The 16703-nt window shown below is 43.9% G+C and overlaps 1 protein-coding gene across 2 annotated transcripts in view; it reads left to right on the forward strand.

The window, feature by feature from the left end:
• Nucleotides 1–16703, forward strand: part of LOC126520854 (pescadillo homolog) — a 31663-nt gene that overhangs the window by 6424 nt on the left and 8536 nt on the right. For both annotated transcript variants that reach the window (XM_050169654.3, XM_050169655.3), the window contains exons 9-12: nt 412–498; nt 1230–1360; nt 3193–3318; nt 7066–7244. In XM_050169654.3, the coding sequence (XP_050025611.2) occupies nt 412–498; nt 1230–1360; nt 3193–3318; nt 7066–7244 (523 nt within the window). The remainder of the gene's footprint in view (nt 1–411; nt 499–1229; nt 1361–3192; nt 3319–7065; nt 7245–16703) is intronic.

A 16703-nucleotide genomic window follows, 5' to 3' on the forward strand; every position in this document is an offset into this window, starting at 1 on the left:
TCAAACATAGCATTTGGCAACGAGGCTGATTTCCACTTACATTATTAGAAACTTTTTATGTGGTTTCTTGCAGTTGGCCTTTGATGATGACCTCTGATGCTGATAAGCACGACATTTTTGGGACCTCAGTTTAGTTTCCCATAGATTAACCACACTTTTTCTAGGGTAACGTTCTGGTAAGGCTAACACATGTTTAAAGTCCCTTCAAGTTCACCCTACATGGTACTGCAGTCAGCTGACAGGCCATCCTTGCAGGGGTCTACTTACAAATTTTTAAGGGAGCAATTGAGTCTCTACTTCCAGGAGGCATTTTAGTTACCGAATTACACTTAATGTGACATTTCTGATCCTGATGGCCATTTACATCCGGAATTTTGTGCCTGAATGTGGGAAATATATCCTCTTGTGCAGCGTGTTGCTTCCCTGAACAGCAAGCTCAAGTCCATCCTCACTAACGCTGTGGCTGATGATGCAGCTCAGCTGGATGACTTTCCTGAGGTGAGCTTTGTTCTGTTTTGTTTACTGTGTTGCCTACTGGCTCGTAAATTTCAGTGCTTTAGAGGGATCCTGTGTTGGCCAGATGCTGTTGCTGCACTTTCAGACACATAAATCGGTACTTGGATTTTGATGGAACTAGCAGCATGATATTCTGAATGGCTTGTACTTGCTTCATGGATTGTTGGGAGTTGGTATTCTTGCGCCAAACCTTCAACCATTCACAACCACGTTAACGGGTTGTCGACAGTCCTTGTGCTGCCACATTCAAGTACACTGGAAGTTGTACAGCTGGCAGAGGCTGGGCACTTCTGCCTAGAGGATACTACATTACCAAGTTGCCTCACACATTCGCTACTTTGTGTACAAGTAAAATGCAAGAAGTACAAGCGATATGCAAGTGAAGTATGAGTGCTCTTACTACTATGTCCTATTACGAAGTACTGCCCTGCCTGCTAGAATGCATCTTCTGACACGGCACACAGCATGGGAAGGCTTCAGCACAGGTTCCCTGCTACTTTGTGAATCTGCTATGGCAGCTTACCTTTGTTTTTCACCATTATGTGGCACATTTTATGTGCTGGGTGTGCGTGTGACAGCTGTGGAGTACTTCATTGTCAGACCCACTTGCCGCTGCACGATGCCACTGTGGCCTTTACACATGCAAATAAGCCATGTCTCAACCAGTTGTGCGACATGGTGCCATTTCTTAGGGGCCTGTGTTCTTGTTTCAGGTTGAAGGCGAGAGTAATGTGGACATCAAGAGTGAGGAAGAACAGCGGAAAAAGTTTTTGAACCTGTTTTCTGGACTGAAAGTCTTCCTGGGACGAGAGGTGCCTCGGGAATCGCTCACATTTGTGCTGCGGTATGATGCATTTGATTTACCATAGCATTCACGCATGTCTTGAGTACTCCCCCTTTTTTTGTTTAAGTGTGGGCTTTCATTTTACTGATGTCATTGGTGACAGGAGGACCTTTCCTTTCACTTTCTTGTGGTAGAAGCATGCGCCTTCTCTACATAACATTTTATGTTTAATAAAGCATGTGGTGTGCTTATGTCTACAGTGAAACCTCGTGAAACAGTAGTTGGCCAGAGCTCGGAAAAAGTGTGTACTAAACAGTCGTACTGCTTAACCGAAATAGCGCGAGATCGCTTACTTACCTGTCAAAAATGGAACTACGAGAGAGTGTGATAAAAGGGCACAAAACATGCAGTATTTATTTGCTTTGCGTGAAAAGAGTGGTATTTTCATTTGATGCCACAGCGGGCTAGCAGCAATGATGGCAGCCTCAAACTCACTTAAGCTACAAGCCAGCTTTTCCACCAGCCCCCTCTTCTCGGCAAACACCTGCATGAGGCTGACGTAACGTGCAGCATCTGCCACTGCCGGGCGTGAATCGCCCATACTTTCGCTTTCTGTGTCATTCTCATCACTGTCGTTAGGCGACACTTCGGCAATAACAGAGGCAATGATGGTGAAAAGTCAAACGTCGAAAAGTCTAACCTCATAGCCGGCGTATTTTCGTGGCCACAGCAGCGCTGCCAAGCAACTTCTCCTTCGCATTCAAAATGCCACACACTGTAGTCAACGGTAGATCTCTCTCAAGTGCCAGCACCAACTTCTTCGTGTCACGTTCGATAGCAAGAATGATGTCCAATATTTATTTTGGGCTAAGTACCTGATTTTTGTCCTAGCTTGCACGACGCCACAACATGGGCCACAATTACATGGGCCACAATGCTCTCTGACTCTGGCATGACGCAGGAATGATGTTGATGTGGCTTACCCTTCCAAGCGCCCTCTGCGTTTGTGCTTGGAGGCCGTTCCAATCTCTGAGGCTCAGTGTTCTGCCGGGCTGATGTACCGCTGTGATTTCGCGACAAAAAGTGGAAACATTATGTGTTAACCAATATGTACACAATAAGCTGGTTCGGTTTATGCAGATACAAAACGCAATATGTTGAATGGGTGCTGAGTCGATGATTTGATTTTACTACTCTTAAAGCGAAACTACTGTTTAAGCGGATACTGTTAAAAGAGGTTTTACTGCATTTGAGAATGCATGGATCTGTACTGAGCGCTATAAATCTTTTTTGTTGCTGTTGCTGCTGCTAAGCCCTGAGCTGTGTCACATCAACACAAAGACTGTCATGCTATGTTAACATTACATTGTACCTTACTGTCGCTATTACTGTCACAACAGCATGAGTAGGATGCTTTGAACCTTGATGCATAGACAGGAAAATAAAATGCATTCAGCTGTCACTTATGAGAACTCTGTTCAGTGTGTTCCATCATAGCCTTACATGACGTGGCTGGGTATGATGCTCATTTTTGTCAAGCATCATCTGCTATGGAACCAAGTGAAAATTTTCAAATTTAGTAGTTTTAGTTATGGCTAGAATACCCTTTTACTTATATCTGTTGTTTAAATGCTAATACGTATCAAGGCTCCATTGCAAGTGCTTTGATTTTCACTGTTTACATGTGACTGTGAGCATGCAGAAGCATTCCTGTATTCTGGACTGTAACTTTAAGCTCAGTGCAGATGCATAACAGTGAGCAACTACGGCTTTCAGAATTTTAGGCTTTGGGGATACAAGATAAGTGCACTGTATTAAATATTACTGGGTGGGGAAGTGGGGGTAGCAAATTGACTAAATATCTCAAATGGTGCACTTCCACTTGGCTGCAGTTCTTTCGGTGCTGAGGTATCTTGGGATGAATCACTCTTCGTCGGTTCCACATTCTCCGAAAAAGATCCCACTGTAACTCACCAGATTGTTGACAGGCCAGAAGTGAAGAAACGCTACATAAACAGGTATGGCTCATTTTGTTACTGCTGTGCCGCTTCTTGTATCATAAGTTCTACTCCGCACTTTGAACTTGTATTGACCATTAAAAAAAATTTCAGATGCATAACTATGGTGAACAGAAACAGGGATGCTGGTGAAAAGGAAAAACAACTTCCAAATTCTTCAACATTAAAAGATTTCAATTATGAGCATGCTTTGAGCTTTAGGTGCCATGTTAGAAGTAAAGTGACTGAATAATATATTTTTTTTAATGGTACAAAAGTGTCTTATACCTGTGCTGCATGGACACAAAAAATGACTGATGACACAAAAAATAGTTGAAGTAGTTGATGCATTAAGTTCCATAATTACATTTTTTTTTTTCGGTGGAGCTGCCACATGTCCTAATTAAAGACATTTGACATGATGTCAATGACAGTGCCTTCTGAAGTGAGTGACCTTAGCTTCATAATTAAAATGTATATATTGTGCTATTACAAGTTCAAGTTGCCCTCACGAAAAGTTAAATGTAAAAGTAATGTTAGCTCAAGTTTATAGCTGTGTATTGCAACTTTAAAACCAACCATAGCAACTTGGACAATTGTATGTTAAAAAATCGGAAACCCAGAATGAAAATGGCACCTGCCGCATCGAGGCCCTTGCAAGATCGACTTGAGGAAGTATGCTGACTACAGCTCCTGACTGGGGTGTTGTAGTTGAAAGTTATTTATAAGTAATCTTTTACAGGATACCATTCTTTAAAATACTTAAATTATACTGCAGTGCGCAAACTATGGCATCGAGAGAGTGTACTTCACAGTTGAATGAGTTCCGGTGAACGCACTAAATAGTGAATGATATAAAGGCAAATGACATTAGGTTTGTCCGTGTGACATGACACAAATGTCATTAAAATTTAAGGCATCAACAAGTTAATGTCCTGCAGAAGAGTACGCATTTGCACCGGTTTGTTCGAAATCACGAGCAGAAAACAGCGCAAAACTACAGGTTGATGAGAGGGACACAGACCACAGTGCTGAGCGTCCGGTCACTTAGCACTGTTTTCTGCTCGTAAGTTAATGTCATTTACATAATTTTGTTGAAGCGTAAAAAGACAAAGACATAGGTTCAATCAAGATACACAGGGCAAGTGCTGTTATATTATATGATATTATATTACCATATTTACTCACATGATGACTGCACTTTTCTGTCAAAAAAGTTTACGCAAATTCAGGGGTGTGATAATTATGTGTGTTAAATTTCCTGCGAAAAGAAAAAAAAAATTTTCATCCCGCATTTGCTGTGGGATGACAACAGGTCAACAAGCAGGCTGCAGTGCAGTACACCGAAACAAAAATGGCGGCCAGCGGAGCAAGCCAAACACGCCGAACGCGACTTTTTTTTTCTTCTCGGGAGTACATTACACGCATTGAAACAGTTTCTTCTGTATCAGTAATGAATAATGTCATAAATATCGGCAAGTTTGCGACAATAAAGTAGCCATGTCCACTTTTAGGGGACAGAAACAGAGGTGGGCGCTTAGCTGCCAGTGACATAGAAACACATGGCGGGCATGCTGCGGAAACTGCGGCATTTATCTTCACTACTATCCTAATACGGCATGTTTCCGCTACGGGTGGGCGAATATCTTAGCTGTGTTACAAGCGTCGGCGTATGACTAGGGTACGCTGCTAACGTATCAGTGTAAACGTGGCCACTATCGTTGTCGGTCGCGATTTGTTGCGTGCCCATGAGTGCAGACAAGAAGAATCGAAAGGCACTTTTATTGTTGTTGTTGACCAAAACCATTATGAAGTCTACAAATAATAAAGCCAAGGTAAGTTTGGTTGTAGCTTTTTTTCTTTATGGAAGTGCGGAAAGTGATGAAAGGAATGAAATGGAGCATCTGCTTAAGAATGTTTGGTGGATGCAGACCGCTTGGTATGTCTTCAAGTGTCGTTTGCGTGGCATTCGACAGATGGTAAGCACGATCATCATTAGCTAGACTTGGCACACGACATATCGCTGCGACAAGTTCATGGTGCGATCATTACACCAGAAATTTTAAAAAATAAAATTTTGACAACAAAATTCAGGGGTGTGATCATTACGCAAGTGCGATCATTATGCGAGTAAATACGGTATATTAATGTCGCTTCTTGTGTGGGTGTAACACGGGTATTAGGCTATAGAATGTCATGACAAGTGTTTGAATAACTTGCATAAGTTAAAAAACCATAATCTTTGTTTTGTAATGCTATGTATTTTGGTTTAAAGTTTAGTGGGAACCTTGTTTATTCAAACTCCAATGGGACTGGAAAGTTATTTGAATAAAATCGTGTTCAAACAAACGAGAGCTGCTTTAAACAGTGCACTTGATAATGTGTGCAGTACAGCGCACAACACAGTCATCAACTGATCATTCAGGATTGGCGGAGACCACCCGAAAGGTCTGAATAAATGTTGAACTCGCCAGAAAATAAGTTTTTATCCTACAAGCTGCCAGAAAAGCTGGTCAATGTGTTGCTGCATGCATGCACATATGCTTAGTACGATTTGGTGAGTTCGTATTTTGACCACTGTCATGGCTGTCGCAACAGGCAGACAAAAGTAACGTCTCCAAATGCACGAAACCTCCATCCCCTGCAACATAAACAGAGACCGACTGCACTCAAATAGCTGTATGATGGCAGGTTTCTTCACAGCAGCCATTGTCCAACAGTCCCCTCACTTAATTTCCGCCCTCTTCAACGGAGACATTGAGGGTGGTATTGCCATCATTAAAGCTGATTGCAACAAATAAAAATTCGTAATAGCATTAAAAGAAAGTTAACCGAGACCGCGTCGCAATTTAACACATAAAGGAAGAAACCTAACTGCATGGAACTCTCTCGCTACACTGTAAAGGCAGTCCTTCATAACTTAGCAGCTTGTATTGGCTTGTGATGCTGTTTGGATGGAGTCGGCTGTGAGTGGATTGACTAGGCAGACTGTTACTTTTGCTTTTGGGGAGGTGCCGATAATGTATCAAAATATTGCCTTTCTGCTCGACTCTATCTCCTTGGGGAGTGAATTGGCACGTGGCTGTGCAGGTGGAGTGGGACCGAGTCCAAACTTGAGTGGCACGGTCTAATATGTCAGAAATTTCTTTAAAGCTGTTCAAATTATCGGTCTGCAACTGTACTGTTTCATTGAGGCTTACCACATTGCAATGCAAAAATGCAGTGCTGTGTCAGAAATTTCTCATCATTGAGCAAATGTGTCTAATTCAAACTGGCAATGCAGAGAGGAGGATAATCGCACTAGTGTGCCGCTTAAACTACATGCCTGACAAATAATACCACAGCACTTAGTGATGGTCATTCCTTGGTGATGCGGAACACCCTAAAAGCCTAATTCTTTACTGCATCATTAATTTTCTCTGGTTCCATGGAGAGGTGGTGCATGCACTGTGGGCCTAACGTGTTACGCAAAGCTAAGACGGTAAATTTCCATGGCACAAGTCATTACAGTGGCTAGCGACACATCGAACCTTGGCCTGTGGCTCGGGTTTGCCCAGAAGGCAATCTGTGAGAGCAAGGAGCAAGAAATCTTACTCGAAATCACCGTTTCACTGTTGTAAGAGTTCTATTTTGCGATAGTCATTTTGCTATATATATGATTGCTGGGAGCATCAAATCAGTTTGAATTAAGAGATTTCGAGTTAGCAAAATTTCACTGTAAAATCTTAAAAGTATTGCAGGTGTAATACCGACATGTACCTAACGCAGGTACTACGTGCAACCACAGTGGGTGTACGATTGCGTCAACTACCGCAAACTCCTCCCAGAGCAAGACTACTTCATGGGTGAAGTTCTGCCCCCGCATCTGTCACCATTTGTGGAGGAGAAGGAGGGAGACTATGTTCCCCCCGAGAGGCTGGCCATGCTTCGTTTACAGCGTGGTGAAGGTTAGTATCTCCTTTTGCATTCTGGACAGTCATGCTCACTGATAATATCACACCATGGCATTATGCTGAAACAATTATTCTATGTTACAAGTCGCTGAAATCTGGGAAGCGCATAATATTTCTGAATGCAAAGTGTTGCTTGTGTTTGTTAAGTTCACCTAATTTTACTAGGATTTTCGTGCGTGTCACTGTTGTTCACTGAGAAGGCAGAAAAAAAGATTGTCCCCATGCACTTAGAATAAATGACCAATTGGTTCATTCATGTGTGGTGCATGCGGTTGGGTACACGATTCGATACGGCCATTGCTCCAGTGTTGATGGTTATGGTTTGAGTGTGGAGGTGAACACACGTGATAAGGGCCAATAAAGAAAACATGCATTTAGAAAGGCAGTCACATTAATTATGTTACAGTTGAATTCTTATGATACAATCCCATGTTGTACGATTTCTTGGTGCCAATGTTCGTGGTCGAGAATGCAAAAATGACCCAATTCAGTTACGCTTACTTTTTCCTGGTTGATACGGTCTTGGAGAATATGATCTTTAGGCACCAACATTCAGTGCATTGCTAAACTGCCATTGTAGGATACAACGTCTGGCTGCTAGATCCCATGTAAACAAGAAAAGGCAAGATGCACGCAGTATTAAGAACAGTAGCCACCCGCAACAGCAGCTTTCCCGCAGTACTCGCCCGTCTGTGTCACATGAAAACACCATTGCACACTCAGTTTCCTATTCCAGTACCAACAAATCTCCTCGTGGGTCGCTGCACAATGCATTTACAGCTATTGCTGCCAACCCGTTCGTGAGAAACATCTTGCCTATCTGTGTCACGGCACGTGTGGCGTTGTGCCATTGGAAGCGTACTGCACACTTGGAGTAGGCGATAATCCAAACGCTGCCATTTCCTGATGCAGGCGGCACTAAGTGAGCATCATGTTTTGCTCTGGTGGCATCGTATTCTGGCATCGCTGACGACGCCAAAATACGATTTCGTTTCGTTTTCATGTCACCGTCACACCACATAATAGGAAAAGGACAACACACGTCTAATTGTAATGCGAGGGTCGACTTTCCAGTCACATGCAAAAAAAAAAATTATACCACGAATGTAAGGCAGAATGAATGGGAAAAGAAATGGCACTTTTATGCAAGGAATCAAGAGTCGGAAACGAGTTCTCGCTTATTGTCGTCGTCTGAGGAGGAGACGAGAGCTTTCCTTGGGAGGTATTTTCAGAGATAGCTACTTTCGCTTAATTTTGCATGAATCGGCACCGAAAGTGTCCCTGACAAGTGTTTCTGGTGCTGTGCTAAGCATGCTATCAGTGCCAAGAGTGCTGTCGGCTGTATACTTAGAAGGGTTCGGGGCTGGGACGAGCCGAGTATAGTGAAAGCAAAGCTATCTCTGAAAGTGATCGCCAAAGAATCAATTCGTCTTCCATGCCGTCAAGCTCATTTGAGTTTACTGTATTTACTTGATTCTAACGCACCCTCGATTGTAACACGCACCCGTTTTCCGTGACCAAAAAAATTTTTAAAATGAGAACTTTGATTGTAACGCGCACGCATATTCCATGACCAAAAAAAAAAAAAAAGTACAATACCACGCACCTCGTGCTTTCATATAGAAATACTATTTTCTCTCATTTGGAAAAAACAGATTTATTCCCAATACATTAAATTTGTGATGAATCAAAACACAAATGGAAGCAGCGTGCCTTGCTGCCAAGATTTTCACTGTGTCGGTATGAGTCGCGTGGGGCAATAGATATCACTCGTTGTCGCTATCAACAGACCAAAGCATTTCATCTTTGGTGCCATCCATGGCATTGGAAATTCTGCCCTTTTTAAAGGCCTTGTTGACCGTGGCAGATGGGATCGTGCACCAGCATCTTTCACCCATCCAGCAAAGTCCTGCAGCGAGGCAGGCTTCATTTTATTGGCGGGCGTGAATTCGTGACAGCTGCTGACAAGCCATTTGGTGTAGAGCGTCCAAATTCTATCTTTCACTGGCTTGTTCAAACAAACACCAAGCGGTTGGATCTGTGATGTCATGCAGCCAGCTTGTCCTTGATGGCGCTGGTCAAGGTGGCACCTGAACGCATCGAGCACAAGCATACCATGCAGACCCAAACTGCGCCGGGTCTCTTCCGCCAAACGTCCTCAATCCAGTCAGCAACCAAGTCCGTGGTCATCCAACCTTTTTCATTTGCACGCGCAATCATGCCATTCGGAAACATGATTCCTTTCGGGAGCGTCTTCCGTCTGAAGATAAGGTACGGGGGCAGCTTGTGCCCATCCGCAGTACAACAAATCATTGCGGTGACTCTAGTTTTTTTTGTGGCCGAAAAACAAAACGCGCACTTCCTTTACCCCTTCTTTTCAACGGTTGTGGTGGCAGGCATGTCAAAGTAGAGTGGCGTATGATCGGCATTTCCAATCTGTCCGAAGTGGTAGCCATTTCTATGGCGCAACTTCAGAACTTACCGCTGAAAACTGCGATTTCTCTTCATATTCCTCGGGCAATTTTTGGCATATTCCTGTCCACCTTCGAAGAGAAAAGCCTTTTCTTCTCATAAAGTTTCATAGCCAGCACCTGCTTGCTTTGAAGTCACTTCGCATTAGCCCTTTCTGTAGGGCTAACTGCATCGCCCGTACTTTGAGCAGATCGGTCATCACAGGCCGCTGTGCCGCTCGCTGCTCTTGCACGTATTCCGCGAGCAGCTCTTCTATTTCGGCTAAGTGGCCCTGCTTCGATCCACTGAAACCCTTCCTTGTTGCTTTGCTGGTGAAAATATTCTCCTTCTCCTTGCGCCAGTCCCGCACACAAGTTTCGGGAACTGCAAACACCCGTGACGATGCCTGATTTCAATCTGTCTCCGCGCACATGATAACTTTCCTTTTAAGTGTGGCATCATGGTGGACTCGGTGTGTCTTCGCAGTCGGTGCTTCCATGCTGATTGAATAAACGCAGAAAACGTGAAGACAGGTGGTAGACTAGGTTACACCAGTGCCTGGTTACACGTACAACATGGAAATATGCACACGGAGGAACCTATGGCAGCTAGGCTAGAAGCGCGTATGAGGTGGCCATTTTTTAAAAGCCAATGGCAATATGGTAACGCGGATTTAGGGTCGAACTCGATTTTAACGCGCATGCAATTTTTGGACCCGTTTTATCGGAAAAAAGATGTGCATTAGATTCAAGTAAATACGGTAAGTAGTTCTTAAAAGACCACTCAACCATTTCATTCAGGGTCACTACCAGGCCACTACTAGGTCCCAAAAAATTTTACGGCTAACCTTGCACTTAAAGAGGGCCTCTTGCTGGTCCCGCCGTCCACGAATCACCGACTTGTTAACGTCGAGCTGCTGAGTTGTGGCGGAGTTTTCCAGCTCCTTGCCCACCAAAATTGCTCATCTCTTGAAACGGGTGTCATACTGAACGCACTGCATCGCCATAACATCGCAAATGAGCGGAGTCACAAGGTCGCAGGGTACTTCAGCACCGTAACCATAACAACAGTCACAAGCACAGCAAAATCGGCGTTGATTCCAACAAAAAACCAGTTTTGATTTCTGTAGACTCTTCTATGGATTGAATTGAGATGTAGAGGTGGAGGTTGCCAACGTAATGCTAAATACTGTGGGATTTAGAATGTTTGTTTTAAAATGGTCAGGTGTGCTGTTATTTGAATGCAACGCGTGGGTCGAGTTCAAGCAACGTATATTGTGAAAAAGCTTTCGTTACAATCTAGTAAATACACTACTCTAGCTCCTCACATATTTGTACTCTGGCATCTCTGCATTGACACATAAGAACATCACCATATTTTGCTGCGGAAAGAGGCACATCTTGTTTGTCTTGGCAGCTGCCACTTTGATTCACTTTTCCAACTAGAAACAAAAGCACTAAAACAAAAGTATGACCATATAAAGCCAACATGCAATGTAGCCAAGGAAAGCATTGGGGTAATTAGCTGTGATAGAAATTTAAATGTAGAAAATTATGAAGAAAAGGGAAATGAAAGTGGATGAAAAGATAAGTTGTTGCCAATGGGGACCAAACCCACGACCTTCACAATGAGCATATGATGCACTACCAATTGTGCAACAGTGACAACCTTCAATCCGTCAATTAACTTGGGTATTTATGTGCACTGTATCCAGCCCTGGGAGTGTTAGCCAGCACCACTAGGAGCCATGGCCCACATTAAACCTAGTAAGAGATTGCTAAGAAAAATGGCTGTGTGTGATTGGCTGTCTGTGCCACTTGACTCCTGCCTGCTTCTTCATTATTGGTCTTCTCTGACGTAGAGTTTACTACAAAAATTACTAGAGGGAAATTTGGTGCTGTGACTGTTCAGCAACCATGAGAATGATGGTTAACACACATAGATTGATCGAATCTTTGTACTTGTGGCTGCAAACATTCTTGTGACATTATTTGTTATCCTTAATCTTTCTTAATTTTCAAGCACTCAGTTTTCTAAACACCGCAAGGCAATTAGTCTCTGTGCATGCGCATAATGATTTCAGATTGTGGCATTTATAATGCAATATTTTGTTAAAAATGATTACTTTGTAAAGCCACAACTCTGTCTGAAACCAGAAGGACAAAGTTTAGGCAATGTCATGTACATACTTGTAGCTCTCATAGACAGTAGCGCCAAAGTTCCCTTCAGTAATTTTTGCTGAACTTTCTACTGGCACACCTTACTCTGCAGGAAGCTGACTGAGCAGAGGCGCTAAATCCCAGGAAAGAAGGCACAGAAAGCTTTGCGTTAAGAAAAGAGTTGTGCACTTGAAGGCGTATACCGGGTGTCCCAGCTAACTTGAACCAAGGGTTTAAAAATGAAATATTGGAGTCAGGAGAGTGAAACTAACTGCATATTGGTGATAGGCATTTGGCGCACCACGGGAAATTTTTTGTATCGCAATTACTTAACTAGTAATTAAGATAATTTTTTTAAATTTTTTAATATTGACTTTAGACACTAAATGTGATTCGCAAAGTTGGAGAGCACTTTCAGAAACCCGCATTCCATTATTCGCCATAAAGAAAACCTTACGTGTACCTCTTTTTCCGAGCTCGAAAGAAAGCCCGCGAAATACAAAAAAAATCACGTGACGAGCACATTTGCGCGTCGCGATCGTGCTGCTCTCAACCGTGCTTTCAGTGAACGAAATCAGCTCCGGCCTTTATTCGACGGCCCCGTTGCAGCGGCAGGCCGATATCTTGGCGGGGGTTTTTCGTCCGCGTCAGCTAGTTGGCACCCGGCGACGACGACTTAGTCCCAATCTGATAAGATACTGAGATGGCGAGTCTGCTTTGTCACTCAGAAGCAAAAGAGAAATACAGGGAATAATGTTTCGCCGCGAGGTGTTGGCGGCTGTGTGTTGCAGTTTCCTAATGAGGATTTTGAAAGCTGGAAGCAGCGGTGAAGCACAGTTTGTCGTGTGCTCTTCTTATGCCACTCTCATGCGAGACTGAATCTTTGGTGTAGTGATTACTAGCACTGCAGACATGCCGTTTACAAATGAAGAGAAAGCAGACATGGTTCTGGCTCTAGGTGCATGTCATGGGAACAGAAGGCGCGCTGCAGACCTTATGCAACAATGGCACCCAGGCAGGCGGCCAAGTTCAGTAACGATCCTGCGTGCCTTCGAGACGCTGCGACGGATGGGCAGTTTTACGTCCACACGACACAGAGCACCTGTTTTTGACGAGGACTTCGAGACGCATATTTTATCGCTGTTCGCTCTGGAACCCCAAGCAAGCGTGCGCAGCGTGAGCGAGGATACCGGAGTCTCCAGGTCATCAGTTTGGCGAATACTGCGCAAACACCGCCTGCATCCGTACCACGTACAGCTTCATCAAAATCTGTTGCCACGGGACTTCCAAAACAGGACCGATTTTGCTAATTGGATTCTGATAAAGATGCAGGACGACCCGGATTTTTTGAACAAAGTGATATGGAGTGACGAAGCTAGTTTTTCGCGCAATTCACAGGTGAACCTGCACAATGCTCATTACTGGAGCGATTCAAATCCCTACTGGGTTTTACAGACGCAGCACCAGTACCAGTGGTCATTTAGTGTTTGGTGTGGACTTTTCGACGGTAGTTTGATCGGGCCTGTGTTTTTCGACCAGACGCTGACAGCAGATCGCTACACCAATGATATCCTCAGAGGACCCGTTGACGACTTCCTTTCGGATCTACCGCTCGCCAGGGCCACAAATGTGTGGTTTCAACACGATGGCGCCCCCGCGCACAGCAGCGCCAAGGCTCGGACCTGGCTCGACGCAGCGTTCCCGCAGAAATGGATAGGACGACTAGGTCCCGTGAACTGGCCAGCCAGGTCTCCTGATATGACACCTCTGGACTACTTTTTGTGGGGTCATATCAAGGACAAGGTGTACAGCACACCAACTTCCACACCGCAAGACCTTAAGGGGGGACGTGGCAATGAAAAAATTTTTTTTTATTTATGGGAATAAATTGACGAAATTTAGCATGCAGGTGTGCTTTGTTATGCTGACATCATAACTGAAATCAGTTTTGAGCTATCTATTATAGTTCTTGAGTTAGAACCCTTGACATCCTCTAATGGTCATCCCCCAAATTAATTAATTAATTACACCTAAGTTTGTCATGATTTTCATACCAGCATGTTCAAGAAAGCCCATTATGTGCAATAAAGCTATTGGTTTATTTTTTAAATGCTGAAATAGGCACAAAAACTTTTTTGAACTTATCTGTGCATGTTGTCTTACTAACGACCTTTGCAAAAAACTCATTATAAATTTTTTTATGAGGTGCAGATGAAAATGGACAGCTTTATTGCACTCATCAATGTTTCACGATCAAAGTGCAAAAGACAGAATGATTCTGTCTTCATTCATTGTGAAATTGCACTGGGATTACTGAAAGCAACTGCACAAAAAGCGAAAGCTGAGAAAACAGGGCTCAAAGTTTTATTTGCTGGAAACATCAAAATATTTACTTTGAGCAGCTAAAACCCGCCTGGAATGTAGTCCTTTGGCAGTGAGGACACATTTTCTTTACATCTTGAGGTAATTTTTCGCTTCTTTACAGTAGTTTCATGTGCCTTCGTTGCCTTTTTGATACGTCGTGCATCCTTTTCAGCAGCCCGTCGCAGTGAACACGATCCTGGACTGTATCCCAGTTGCGACGTAATTGTTTGCAGTGCTCTTTCACAGCCAGCATTGAAACGGCAAACTGCATCTGCCACAGCACTTTCAACACTCAGGAGTGAAGCAAACTGATGCTTCTGCGGGTAGTTTTCGCCTTCTGTTCCGCGCCTTTCGTCGTTTTCCGTACGCGTGGGCCGTTCGGAACTTGCCTCCTTTGGGGCTCATCACGGAACACGCGCGTTAGGGTAGTTTGGCTGCTACGATGTTCAAGCACAATGAACGGAACGCGCAAGGCGCTGCAGTGCCAATGCGCGCGAGTGTGTTTCACGGGCAATTCAAATGTACAACAGCCAATAGGAGCGCTCCGTGTTCCCCACGTGACTACTGCGCCCAATCACGATGCCGCCTTTACCTCTTTCGTTGGCGTTTGCTGGTATTATTTTCCGGTGGAGAAATACGGCGCTGCGGCTATCTTGAGCTACGATCTCTCCTCTTTACGATGATACCAAGATGGCGGCGCTGCGTCATCAGATAGCCGAGCTATCCGCGGTGCGACGGCGCCTTCCGAGGCCCGATTTTTTAGCAATTTTTGATAACGGCGCTCTACGAAAGTGCTGTTTTCTCAATTTCTACCGCGTATTTTGTTATAATATTTCACCACAAGGTAAAAGAAGGTCCGAGGATCGCGAAAAAAAATAAATAGGAAAATCGAAAATTTTGACAATTTTTACCATTTCGACCACTTCAATTGCCACGTCCCCCCTTAAAGACAAAATAACGGAAGTCTGTTTAAACATGCCTGAGGCTGTCATACGAAATGCAACGGCTGATTTGGTTACAAGATGCCATAGCTGTATCGTCGCACAAGGTGACCTATTCGAGCACTTTTTATAATTGGTAAGAAACCGAAATGAAATGGAGTCAGGACAACCGCATGCCACGGCTGTCATCGCCGCACAGCCAAGCCATAAACCGCCACTTTTATTTTCTTTGCAACTGGCAAATAAAACTCCTCTCATTTGAAAACTTCGAGCTTGGCAGTCTTTATCGCGACTGCAAAGCGCAGCGCACTCGCTGCAATTTACACCGTCACGCGCGAACTGGCTGACACGGCCGAAGAAACCACCACCAAGATATCGGCCTGCCTCTGAAACGGGGCCGCCGAATGAATACCGGAGCTGATTTCGTTCACTGAAAGCACGGTTGAGAGCAGCACGATCGCGGCGCGCGAATGCGCTCGTCACGTGGTTTTTTTTGTATTTCGCGGGCTTTCTTTCGAGCTCGAAAAAAGAGGTACACGTAAGGTTTTCTTTATGGCGAATAATGGAATGGGGGTTTCTGAAAGTGCTCTCCAACTTTGCGAATCACACTTAGTGTCTAAAGTCAATATTAAAAATTTTAAAAAAATTATTTTAATTACTAGTTAAGTAATTGCAATACAAAAAATTTCCTGTGGTGCGCCAAATGCCTGTCACCAATATGCAGGTAGTTTCACTCTCCTGACCCCAATATTTCATTTTTAAACCCTTGGTTCAAGTTAGCTGGGACACCCGGTATATTTGTTGCACTGAGGATTTTTGGTACAGTTTGTTGTTGCACTGCATAATTTCATAAAGAAGAAAGCCAGCCACTGGCATCTGGAGAGGTGTTCTTTGCCACTGGTCCTAGCAAGTGGCACCTCGCTACTGCAACAGAGCTCAGCACTATCCTAGCAGTGGACAAGGCCTTTTGTAGATGCCCTAGGGCAGTTCTTCCCATACTACCATCTATGGACCTACAGATGTTCTCGATAAGGATAAGGATAAGGATAGTCTGTGGCATCACCACACAGGAGTATCTATGACATGCTAGTCCTATTAAGAAACGTTCGGCAAATAAAAAAATTTTATAGAGTCAGAATGTGATGACATATCTTGAGCCACATTCCTCAAAGTGGTTGAGACCAAATCAAAAACAAGAGAGGTTTGATGCACCTTGAACAAGGCTTGCAACTCCTGGTGTCCTTTTATATTGAAATTCAAGTCGAATAGAAACCTCATTGACAGTCAGTTGTGAATAGCAGGTATAAAGCACCTGAAATGTACCTATGGCAGCCAAAGATAATGTGTTCCAATTGTGGCCCTTGTTTGGTTATCCTTTTCCCTGCATACTTATGCGTACAGAAAATGTAATTGAGAAGGTTCTTGAGTGATCTGTGATGGTGATGACTCCCAAAGGTTTGCGAAGTCTGAAGTAGTGAGAACCCCTGCCGTTGGGTATTAAAACATACTGGTTTTTCATTTTCATAATCTGCCCTGGA

Source organism: Dermacentor andersoni, chromosome 3 (assembly GCF_023375885.2).
Source record: "Dermacentor andersoni chromosome 3, qqDerAnde1_hic_scaffold, whole genome shotgun sequence".
In the NCBI taxonomy this organism is placed as follows: Eukaryota; Metazoa; Arthropoda; class Arachnida; order Ixodida; family Ixodidae; genus Dermacentor; species Dermacentor andersoni.